This window comes from Nelusetta ayraudi, unplaced genomic scaffold (genome assembly GCF_046127955.1).
Source record: "Nelusetta ayraudi isolate G7.1 ecotype Tasmania unplaced genomic scaffold, CSIRO-AGI_Nayr_v1 ptg000075l, whole genome shotgun sequence".
Taxonomy (NCBI): Eukaryota; Metazoa; Chordata; class Actinopteri; order Tetraodontiformes; family Monacanthidae; genus Nelusetta; species Nelusetta ayraudi.
In genome coordinates, this window is record NW_027466125.1 from 2,816,318 (window position 1) to 2,828,836 (window position 12,519).

Genomic DNA, 12,519 nt, shown 5'->3' on the forward strand with positions numbered 1-12,519 from the left:
TTGTTTTTAATTATTAATGCGATGCAGCAGTGTGCCCAGGAGGTGATATTTTCAATAATGTGTTTTCCGTGTAGGCGGATCACCTTTGGGGCTCATGAGCGTCGCTTCCGTGGCTTTGCCGCCGTCGCCGCAGCGCTCGTCAAAGGGGAGGCACTGCTCGCCCGTCCCCGCCACCACCTCGGCGTTGTCAGACAGCAGGCGACCTCCGGTCAGGGAGCGCACGCGGTAAATTCGGCGGGAGTTGGTGTCTGAGATGAACAAAGCACCCGTCACCGGGTCCACCGCCAGGAAGTATTTATGGGTCGGGTTGTTGCTGCAGTGACAGAAGAGAAAAAGTCAAGATTCTTCTTTTGATATATTTTTTTTTTCCGGAAGAGGTTTCCGAGTGGAATTGTTGTAGCCTTCCTTTGTTTCATCATCAGAAGGATCTTACCTGTGTCTGAAATCTTTGTTCCTTCAAGGCGAGGGTGGGACATGAGATAAAAGCAGAGCAAAACAAATGTTAATTCACACAGTCTGCGGAGAGCAACCTACAGAGAGCAACACGAGGGTGGCTGTGGTGTGAACAGCGAAATGTATAAAAAAAAAAAAAGAAGAAAAAAGTGTTGTGAAACTACCCCGGAGGAACGGCATCTAGAACACTTTATAATTCTTCCTCCATCCTGCTATCCCCTCGGGTCTCACCTTATTTTTCTCTGCAGGTTAAAACAAGTCCTTATGTGTTTATCTATACATATGCCGACTTTCCCTGCTGCTCATGTTTCATCTTTTCAATGTAAAACTTCCCTCTGATCTCACGCCGTCCACTTTTACCTCAGCTCAAGGATGCCGGTGGTGTTCATCGACGGGTAGACCCTGCGCACAAAGTTGAGGTCCCCGACGTAGAGGCTGCCGTCCACGCCCATCGCCAGGGCCACCGGCGCCAGCAGCTTGTTGCCGTCGGCCAGGCCGTTGCAGCTGGGGCAGGAGATGCTGCGCCTGCGGCCGTTGCCCATGACACTGCCGATTACTGGCGGCTGCTCCGTCACAAAGATGTTCTCGCCGCTTCCCTTGTGGAGGATGCCTGGACAGGTAAGAAAAAACCCCAGAAAAAACATCAGTGAGGTCATATGTTGACTGTAACACACTGTTCATAATTGATAGGAAAGACAAGTCTAAACTAAATGGTTGTGTATTTATTTAATATTAATATTAATATTATAATATGATATATAATATATATAATATGATATTATTAATATCAGCATGAAGTTAATGACAATATTTCCTGTTTTCCCCTATTTTTCGTGTCCAGTTTGGTCGCTTTAAAATCGCGATAAACACAACAAATTGACATTTCAACAGCAAATATCCAATGTTTACCTGCATGAGTGAGACGGTAGACAAGGTGAAAGTTTTTCTTTTCCCCTGAAGGCAGCGCTGGCCTTTAACGCCAATTGATTTATTTAAGGGTTACGAGTATTGGGAAGAGTGCACAGACGAAGCACTCGGAAGAGTACGTGTAAAGTAAAGTGTGTGTACTTTAACTGCAAACAAGAGATCGCATAGAGCCTTGCAGAAATGTAGGTGGGATATTTCTGCCTTCTTATTTGGAATTATTATTACATTAGGATGTGTTTGCAAAGTCTAAGTTGGGTGTGTGTAGGCTTTGGCCAAATCCAGTCAGTGTATAACTGAAGAAACTGTACCGTGGCCTACTGGTGTTGCAAAGGCTCATAATCAAGCGTGGAGGACAAGCGGGTTCAGTCACTAAAAATACAGAGTACAGCCTGAACTCTGCATTAGTGCACTGATTGGCACGGCAGGTGAACATCAGCACCTCCCCACACATATGGCCCAGTAAATACAGATGTAGCAGGTAGTGACGGCCTCCCCCACCCACCGAAGCCGAGCTCTTAAAGGGGAGGGGCAAAGTGTCCCTCATGTCCTGATTGCCTCCCTTCGCCATCATAACTGCTGCTGCTGAAGGCTGCTGGTCGCTGCACACGCTTTACATGTGAGACGGGTGTATATGCAAAAGGGGCAGGAAAAAGATGAGGCAACTTCAGCTCTTCCCCTGAAATACAGGCGTCTGGTGACTCCATGACAGCAGCACAGCTGACACAAGACACTCGCAGGTTGTCTGCAATGCTGCGAGTTGGCTAAATATACTGTAAGTAGCTAAGAATGCTACAAAACTCATGGTCTCCATTCATAGATCCATGCGTTCTCCTGCGCTCTAATCGACAATAATGACACTCTGGCTCATGTTTCCCCACTCAGCTGTTAATCAATCTGTGCATGTTTCCATAGCAACATGCGTGTTTTCCTACATACGTTGAAACAGCAGGGAGGCATTTGGGCACAGATTAGCCAGCATACTTGTGAAAAAGGTGAAAACAGAAAGAAACTAAACAATACAGAGATGTGTGGAACTATTTGGGGTTTAGACCTGAAGCCCATTAATGAAGTCAGCATATCATCACCTCAAACATCTTAGCCAAACTGCTGAAAATGATTCTGCTGGAAAAATAAAACACCTCAACCAAATGACCCATGTGCTCATTTCATATGGGGAATGTTTAAGCGTCGTACCACTGCGCGTGTTCAGTATGTGATGCTTGTCCAGCGACCAGCCGCCCAGGCTGGTGGGATCCAGCTCGTAGCCCTGCAGCATCACCGTCCGCTTCTCCCAGAGGATGAGACTGGCACAGGACTCGTACTCGTAGCCCACTGACACTGTAGAGACAAAGAGAGGAGCAAAGAGGCAAAAGTGTTCAGTGCTGGAAGAAAACAACAGAAGAAGAGCCAGAGAGAAAGAGACAGACAATGCAAAACTTGACTTGGAGCGTAACCTCAGAACTTCAGTCAAGTCGTTAAATGTGTGAAACGCAGAGAAGCTAGTTAGCGCCTCCGCCAAAATCTGATCTCACACTCAACTAACACTGTCTCTGTGATTCATCCATTAAAAACCTTGTTAATTGGACTCATTGTCTTGCAGACCTTAAAGCCTACAGTCGACACCGGCTTCTGAGGGGGAAACTTGTCCGACGGGAAACAATCCCCATCATGTTAACAGTTTCTTTCTTTTTTTGCTGAAAGGCAGGAAGCATGGTTGGAAAAACAAACCCAATGAGGTTCGCTTGCGTACGCAGCAGCGGCAGCGGCACGTGTGAATGTACGTGTGCTGTGCCGGAGCTCTTCCGTCTGATCAAAGGAGAAAAAGAAAGGGTTTTAACACATCGGCTTTCTTCTCTGAGTCGCAACGTGCTCGGCTGCCAGCTCTGTTTTCCAACTCGGCCTCAAACAACACAGCCGCGTACCTGCCTGCATCAGTACCCAAGGTTATCAAAACATAACCCCATCATGAGTCTGTTGTATATGCGTTATGCAGCTTTCAGGCCATATTAAGAGTGGCTGGCGGGTGTGTTGGGGGGAGGGGAGCTCAGCAGCAGCTTGCCGCGCACCATTCTGGCCCAGGCAGGAGCCCCCCCAGATGACCACTGCATCTGTGGCCTGACAGCAGGGCTCGGCTGACAGCTTCCGTGAGTGACTGTGACAGCGGGGATGTAATAGCGCCGAGGCCCCTCCTGGACTCTTGCTTTGCTTTTGCTCGCTTGCTCCAGTAGCTCGCCGCTAACTCACCCTGATGGCTAATAACCCTTCACCACAGTTCCGGCTGGCTGGCCGAGCCACATGCAGCTCCCATGAAAAATAGATGTATGAAAAAAAAAAGAAAGAAAAAAAGGCACTTAACTGCAGCCGGGGCGGTGCAGTGGATGGAGGCCGGCCTCCCGGTCTATTATCTCTCCCTTCAGGAACACTAATTAGCACTCCCTCCCTTTCTCTGTCATGGCCGGCGCTGCCTTACTAGTTTAAGTTTCAAATGACTGCGAAGGGAGAGAAAGAAGTCCCCCCCACTCCCCGCCTCCTCCTCATACCGCCTCCTAGCTTCACTCACCGACGGCCTCAGACAGCCCGTAGACCCTCTGCCCGTAGGCGTCTGTCTTGTCCCAGATGTACGTGTAGGCCAAATTGGGCGAGGCGTGGAACCACTTCTGGAAGAGGTGGCCCTCTACCGCCACCATCAGGTGGACCTTGAGCAGCCCCATGGACACCACAGCGGGCGTCATGGTCACCTTGAGCAAGGAGCGGTAACCCTGCGTCCTGGAGCTGAGGTAGCACAGCCTCAGGCTGGTGCCGGGCACCTCGATCTGCTCGTGCAGCACCTGGGAGACACAAAAAAAGAGGAGAAGATGACAGGGGAGAAGGATTAGGGAGGATTAGACAAAAAGTGGGGGTGGGGGTGGGGAGTAATGGGGGTCGCGCTTCCGCTGACGGCTGAAGGACAAAAAAAGAGGAAAGAAAACAATGGGAGAAACAAAGAAATAGAGGGAAGGGAGGAGGCGGGGGAGGTTGGGGAGGCGGATGGGGCGGAGGGTGAGGAGGGGGAGGAAGCTATGGAAGCAAAATGAGAACGTGAGCTGCAAGAGACAGCAGAGAGAGCGAGAGAGCGAGGAGCAGGCGAGCGAGGGAACCAGAAGGGAGATTAGCCGGCTGCCAGAGGTCAGCGGTAGCGCACCTGTGTCTCCGGTATGATGGGTTTCTCCCCTGGCTTGGAGCTGAAGAAGGAGGAGAGAGGGGATGCAATCACAAGAGGGTCAGGCCTGACGAAGCCGCTCAGGTCGCAGCCCGGAATCGTGTTCTCCTCTGTCTTAAGCACCAGTGTGTCCATAGCATAAAACTGGCTCCAGGGCAGCCACACGGTGCGCTCCTGGCTCAGGAAGGGGGCGCGCTCGAACCGCAGCGTCAGCGAGGCCCCGCCGTTAGCTAGCAGGTCAAACCTGGAGAGGTGGTTGCGAGAAGGGAGGCAGAGGAAGGACGGCAGTGAAGTACAGATGGGGACTGACGCAGTGACTGACGTGACGGTTATTTGGACACTCGCGACTTGTTTGTTTTGTTTTTCCCTCCCGTCTCTCATATAATATTTACTCCGCCGCTTTAGGAATAATTTGTCAAATAAACACCTCCTGGAATAAATTTATTTTAATTATTCAACTGGCAAACAACAGATTTGGACAGGGAAGGGAAAAAAAGGCAATCTAGGCAAGCTGTGAAGACAACAGTTTAAATGTCTCTGATATGAAGAATCGAGCATCACAAGACTCAGAAGTCTCAGTGTACATTCGGTTGTATAGAATCCATTCCTGTGTTGTCCTTTTTTTTTGATCATTTCTGAAAGAAAAAAAACCTCAAGGTTACGGATAATTACAGGAAGAGTCACAAGCTCGGAGCTTTGTGAGCATCTGAAAGTGCAGTGAGTGAGAGGCACTGGCAAGTGGAAGGGAAGGGCACTCATTAGACCTCAGGCAGCAGCAGCCAGCATCAAAACATGTTCATTCAAGTCAAAAGTCTGTGGAACCGGTAGGTCACTCCCTGTGAAATACAAGGTCAATTAAATGTTTCCACAAGATGTGCAGAGCCAGACGGGCTAACTGGGAGAAAAAATGTGTTTTTTCCACCCCATCCAAAAAAAAAAGGGGAAAGTAGCAGGAGCCAGGTGCTTAGAGGACCTGAGAAATGAAACACAGAAACTGCACATTTAATGAGTGGAGGTCAGTCTGAGGAGGCATGAATCACATTTTGGAAATAGAATGTCAGGGATGTTAGCCAGGCTCAAATTCAATATAAATTGTAAAGGTGGGGAAACGAGACGGGGGAAAGTCAAATTAAAGCAGTCTCCAGCTCCCACCGAAATGGGAAATCCTGCAGGGGGGGAAGAAGAAAAAAAAGAAAAACATCGAAAGTCAGTGGCCATTAAAGCAGAAGAAGAATTACACAGTCAGAAAGTCCAGAGTTTCAAGGCTGTTTGGCCCTAAAGTGCCTCTGGTTGCCCGTCTTTACTTGACACGCTGTCAACACTCTCTCCTGTTGCAAAAAGAATATTTCCTTCATCAGTTTCACACAGAGGACAAATGCAAATGACATCGACATATATGGAGTTGTGCTTTTCATTCGTTTGCTATATTGAAATTTTCAAGACCAAATTGCTGTTTGAAACCCATCAATGTGTGTGTGTGTGTGTGTGTTGCTGTTTTCTGCAGTTTCCCCTGTCATCCTTGTGGGGATTGTCGTAAACACCTAATCTAATCTGACCTAATCTAATCCGACCCAATCTAATCTAAGATAATCTAATGGAGGCTAATGTGGCGAGGTAGTATCAGAGTGCCGCGTGGCTGTTGTACATACATTCCGTCCTGCCGCGTCAGCGTGTAGCCGTAGTGCGGGTAGTTGACAAAAGACACGTTCACCCCCACCAGGGGGGTCCCATCTGTAGTCAACACCTGACCCCGGATCAGAGACGCCAAACTGGAAGAGGACAGAGGAGAAGAGAGGGGGTGAGGAGCAAGCGGCAGTCGCATCTTCCACCCATCACTCATCCGCTTTGATTAATCACGCCGCCGCTCCGTCATCCAATTTGCCCGTTCGTTCATTACGCTTCTCGTGCGCCGCGCGGCAATTACCAACAATCAGCCCCGCCCCCCCGTCTGCGTTAGCTCGCGTCAATCACGCAAACAAAGTATGACAATGTGGATGCACGTGCTCCTGCGGGCGCGGTATGGCGAGGGCGCGTCGGCACGTGATCGCCGGAATCGATACACGGAAATATAATGTGAAGATGATGAGTGCGGAGTCAGCCTGCAGACGAGCTTCAGCACCATGGACAGAGACACAGAGTTAATAAGCACAGTCATTAGATCGTTTCTTCCCCCCTTTGGTAGCAGCGATTCAGCGATGTCGCAACATTGTGTGCTCTGACAAACAGAATAGAATAGAAAAGGTTTTCATGTGTTCCATGGCGTCCATTGCAATTTGTGTCTTAGAGATAATTAGTGCTGTTATCCTTCCAGCATCTCTGACTGTGCAGCTACGTTGCGTCAAAAGCAAAAGCCTGGTTCAATCGTCCTCACGTCGACAGAAAAAAAAAAAGAAAAAGAAGGCTTTATCACCTAAGAACACTGGTAATAAAGCCAAAGAGATGTGAGCTTCCCGCTAAAAGTAAAACAAGCCTTCAAGCACAAAGCATAGAGAGCAACAGGAGTATCGTGACACAACGGTGCAGTCTCCCCTCAGTAAACTTCAAAGAGAAACCCTGCTGGGGTTCTTTCTTTCACTCCCTGAGTCTGGTCTGCCATGCTGTAATGATCTTCTGCCATACGGAATGATAAGCGTCGCATCTGGAACCAATGGAGGGAGACTAGAAATAGTAACTCAGGGAAAAAAAAAGTCTAAGACCTTCTCAACCAGGATGCATCTGGTGACTGTGTTGTAAAAGTCAACGTCTCTCGCGGTTTGCTAAGAAATAATCAGCTACCAAGCAGAAGATAGATGACTTCTTTACTTTATTTTTTTATTATTATTATTTTTTAATTTTGCATATGTTCCTTGCCTACCTGGAGTTGAATGGGTTTTCCCCAGGCAGCGTGTGGGTGCTGTCGCGACCTACGAGCATCTTGACGCGGTCGTAGAAGGAGCGCACGCGGGGCTGGGACGACGGGTTCTGCTGGATGACCAGCAGGGGGTCCCGTGAGCCCCGGCAGAGGGGGCTGTTCTGACACGGACTCTGAATGCAGCAGTCTGGGTCCATGCAGTCCGTCAGTCCATCTGGAGGGGAGAGAAAAAGTCTTTGATACATGTGGCCATTTTCAATTTCAATTCTACAATTTATTCATTCTATATTTTGTTTTTTATCCATAATTCCCGCTCTAATTTCTAGGGGACCAATAAAGGTTTCTTCTTCTTCCTCCGCTTCTTGAAGCCACTCGCTTCATTTTCACCATAATCTTATATTCTTTGGCGAAGCCCAAACTGACTTCCTCTTTCATTTCTCAGCGCCCCCCCTCCGCCCTCTCCAGTTCACCTCCTTCATTGTCCTTGTTGTCGGCGCAAGAGGTCTCCATCGCCACGCTGCAGCCAGGTCCCCTCCAGCCCGTCTGGCATTCGCAGTGCCAGCTCTGCTGCCCCATGGTGCACTGGCCGTTCCCGTTGCACAGGTTCGGACAGCCGTCTGCGAGGGGGACAGAGTGGGGGGGCAGGGGACGTTTCATCAATGGTGGCGCACGCTCTGCTCCGACAGACCGGTTGAACCTCCGGCCATTAAATCACTGTAAGTATTGATTGATTTGTTCGAGACTTGATTGTCTTTGCCGTGTCCCGCCTTCAATGAACGCCGCCGCGACAAAGTCGGTGAACACGTATGGCGGTGGAAAAAAAGAAAGCGCTAACGCGATGGAAGCTCACCTGATTATCCTCATTGTCTTGTCTCTCTTTTAGCTTTCACTTTATTATTTATGATTCAGCGTATATAATGGGATTCTGATGGCCTGGGAGTATTGCCTTCTCGTGAGAAAATGAAATTATGTTCGATGGGGTGGATGTGTGTAAGTGTGTGCGTGTGTGTAACTCTGTGTGTGTGTGATTGCATGCCAGTGAACCAATAAACCTTTACTTTAGCTTATGCAAAAAGAGCAAGTGGAGCCTGGAGCCCCTGGAGCTGAGAAAGTTTCTCTAACAAGTGTCGCAAGGCCACGCTCAACTCCAGAGTGCATTTAAAGCAGAGGAACACAAGCGCGTTGTGAGAGCACTGCTGAGGAAATTTGCAATCATCGAGGGTAGCGCAAGACTTTTTACAAGCCACGTCTGGCACTTTCTTATTTGACATTTTGGAAATAGAATAAGGGATGAAACCAGATTTAAAAAAAGAAGCAACAGCGATGACAAATCAATATAAATCTCTGTTGATTCACTGAGAGCTGCTGCTGCTGCTGCTGCCAGCAGCTGGTTAGTTTATCTGCAAAAAAGAAGACGGGGAAACCACAAACCGGGGGAGTTTAACGTGCCTGCATACCATTTATCTCGTGATCTAAAGGGGTTCTGATCCGAAATGGATGGGAAATTAAAAGCCTGCGAGCTGATGTTGAGTCTCTTTTCCACAGCATGTTTGGCAGGTCTCCTTAAGACGCTCTCGTGAAAGACTGAGAATGTAAAAAAAGTCAAAAACAAAACAAGAACCTCCTCCTGAGGCCTTGGTTTTGTTTTTCTGCTTTGGAGACAGCGAGCACAACCTGCCATCAAAGCAAACCACAAACTGGCTGGACTTAGGCTGGAACCTACTCAATTTTACATGCAATTTATTCCTTTTTTTTTTTTTTTCCCCCAGTGGACGCATAATCAAATAATAACCTCCAACTCATTTCAATCAGTTCACTCCATAGCAATGAGCAAAATGAAATGTAGAACTATCCCTAGCTTATAAACAGAGGCTCAGACATAAAGAAATGATGGTTATTATTTATTTATTATATCAAAATGATTGGGCCAAACAATTAAACAAAATTGAAAAAAATGATTTCAGATTAAAGGTGAAATTTGGAACTGGGACGCAGGGCCGTCTTGTTAAATAAGAGGAGATACTGGACCTATCTGGCCAAGCAAATGAAACATGAGCTGCTAGCCGTCAGGTTTTAAGACCAAGGCTGGACTTAACCTCCGCTAAGCTTCGTCGCAATCAGGCTCAGGGTTCCGTCTGAGCCGACAGACTGATACGGGAGCCGCATTAATTGAGAGCGCTGAGGGAGATACGAGCCGGGAATATCTCCCGAAAATGTCACGCGTTCCCTTCGACGCCAATCCGACGACGACGTCTCTTCTCATATTAATGCTGACAAAAAAAAAAAAAAAAAAAAAAAAACATCTTTCTCAAACTTATTATTATGACATCTTACATTCATACTGAGACAAAAGTCCTCATCACTGTCTTGCCTTTTTTTTCTCTCTCTCCAAACGGGGCTGTTTAAGTGGCCTGTCACAGTATTTTCCCTGTATCGCTGAAAAATCAGACCTTGGCTCGAATACAAGACTGCGTGTTTGCCGCTGTATGATCTATGGAGAGCGGGGAACGGCATGGGATGGGACAGGATGGGATGGGATGGCGGGTGCGTGATGACACACAATGACAATGTTTTCTCCGGCAACACAAAGAGCCCCCAAAACAAACTTGTCACAGTGATTTCCTCTTCAATAAATGAGCGAACAGGATGTGGCGCTTTAAAGTCGACCCACGGGAGGTGGAGGCAGAGACAGGCTTGACTGATAAAACAATGCGTGCGTGCACTCAGAGCCAACGCTTTTTTTCCCACCCCACACACACACACGCACACACACACACGCACACACACACACACACACACATCCTGGAGATATGACGTGACATTTTTCTGCCGCCGCCGCCGTCGCCGCGCTACGATTGGACAAAACCACCCCGGCGAAGGCATCATGAATATGAAAATGTTTTTTCCGCTCGGCCCTGCTCGCTCAGATTAATGAACATATTTTCACTCAAGTTGCACTGTTGGATTTTGCCCTCTAACAAATTGCCGCATCAATAATGCCCCCATGCATTATGAATACAAATGGCGCAATCTAAGCCGTGGCGCCGGCTAAATTAACAGGCATTTCACCCCGATTGGCATTTTATCTCGCATCGGCGGCGCTCGGCCGACGATCGGGAAAGTCAACAAAAGACTTCGAGGGGGGGGGGAGAGAGAGAGAGAGAGAGAGAGAGAAAGAGAGAGAGAGAGAGTGCGGCATCTCGAGGAGCGGTGTGGGGGAGGGGCGACGCGGCGGCTTAACCGCATTTTTAAGCAACAACAAGAGGAATCAAATCAAAGGTTTTTATCTTCAATTATGACCATTTTCTGCAGCAGGGGACGGCTGGCGACGGCGTATTACCAGGCTGGCCTGGAATAGATTGTCCCCGAGTATCGAGCTCCGCAGGAACAAAGGCAGTTAGCAGTGATTGCCTGTTAAATGGAGTTGCCATTTAAAGCAGCCAAATACTTATGAAGCGCCCGGACAGGACGATCCATAGTGGGCATTGATTGGCTTTGCCCGGCCGGGTAGGCGGGCGGGCGGTGCCGGTGCGGGGCTGCCAGGCTGCTAGTCGATACGGCCGCCATGCTAACTAGAATAAAGTGGGATTTCAGAAACTATTAAGTCCACCCTCCCCGCTAATGCAGTTGGACTCTGATGAAATAGCCTTAAAAGAAAAAAAAAAAAAGAAGAGGAGAAGAAATTGCCTTGGGGTTATGGGTCAGCACACACACACTGGTGTGTGGCGTGCGCTCCTGTCGGGGTGTATGACTGGGTGGGGGGAGATAGTGGATAAAAAGCCCCCAGAGGAGGAGGAAGTGAGAGAGAGAGAGTGAGATAGGGAGGAGGAGAAGAAGAAGAAGAAGAAGAAGAAGAAGAAGAGAAAAAAAGGAGAAATGGGATTCGGTGTCGGGCAAGTTTCAGCCGCCTCAGCTTCACTTTATCTGTTTCCAACACTTTCTCCTTGGCAGGCTGGGAAGCAGAAGGCCAGCGGCTCCAATCCAAGACCTCTGCTTCTGAACAGGCCAGATGAATATCCACTCTTGCTGATGGACGTCCACTTATCTCCTCCTCCTCCTCCTCCTCCTCCTCCTCTGAATACGCCACCCAGGAAAGGCATTGATTGTTTTAGCCCCTGCGTCTCCTCTGACCCCTTCCTCCCTCTCTGACACCGCCCCCCCCCCGACCCACAAACCCTCACCATCTCTTCTTTTAAACTCTCGCACGCCCGCCTTGCTCCCTCTTTAACCCTGCGATTTACCTTTTTTTCCTCTGGGCAAGGCTCTTCATAAAACAATGAGAGCCATTCCATTAAGTGTAGAGGGTGAGAGGACACTCTCCACGGTGCTCCGGGGAGCTGCACTGTCAGGCAATCAGTGCTGCTCCGACAGAGGTTGGGGCTGCGGGGATATATGTCCATTAAGTATTCCTGCTGTGTACGCGGCGGACGACAACCTGCTCAGGACCGGGGCCACTTTTTTTTATGTTTGCGTCCGTGTTTAAACCTGCAGCACGATTGCGGTTTTCTTTGTCTGATCCGACTTGAAAAATGTTTATTTTTCCCTACTGGCGCGAAATGAGAAGCTTGAGGGAGATAAAAGAAATTCAGGAATAAAAAAAAACTAAAGAAAAACGAATGCTGGTTGCACACAACAAACAAACACACACACACACACACACACACACACACACACACACTTGCTCGCCGCCACAAACACCGCCCCCTGTTCTGTGTTATATGACACAACATTAGGGACTCGCATCAGTGACCTATGAAATTCACCAATTAACTCAAAAAGATCTTTACTGCTTTCATCGTCCCCCCCCCCCCCTCTCCCGCAGCCCCCTCGGTGTGAGGCAGCTGCGCTCTGGCAAATCATGAGCGGAATACCTGAGCGGAGTTATGCACTTCCACAGCAGTTAAAAAAAATACAGGGAATGGGAGGAGGAGGAAGAGGAGGTTAGAGGAGCGAGGGGAGGAGGAAGGGGAGGAGGAGGAGGAGGAGGAGAACACTCACGCGCATGCACATCCACGGCACAGCTCCTCGACACTGCTGATAGCACCACACGGTGCTCTGTGGCACCCCACAACACACTGAGGCTCAATGA

The 12,519-nt window shown here is 48.8% G+C and overlaps 1 protein-coding gene across 1 annotated transcript in view; it reads right to left on the reverse strand.

The window, feature by feature from the left end:
• tenm2a (teneurin transmembrane protein 2a) overlaps positions 1-12,519 on the reverse strand; it is a 76,112-nt gene that overhangs the window by 16,746 nt on the left and 46,847 nt on the right. Inside the window, exons 12-20 of the mRNA XM_076043396.1 lie at positions 7,901-8,047; positions 7,434-7,644; positions 6,229-6,348; positions 4,562-4,823; positions 3,941-4,208; positions 2,575-2,718; positions 814-1,063; positions 434-454; positions 84-313 (exon numbers count right to left, since the gene is read on the reverse strand). Of these exons, the coding sequence (XP_075899511.1) occupies positions 84-313; positions 434-454; positions 814-1,063; positions 2,575-2,718; positions 3,941-4,208; positions 4,562-4,823; positions 6,229-6,348; positions 7,434-7,644; positions 7,901-8,047 (1,653 nt within the window). The remainder of the gene's footprint in view (positions 1-83; positions 314-433; positions 455-813; positions 1,064-2,574; positions 2,719-3,940; positions 4,209-4,561; positions 4,824-6,228; positions 6,349-7,433; positions 7,645-7,900; positions 8,048-12,519) is intronic.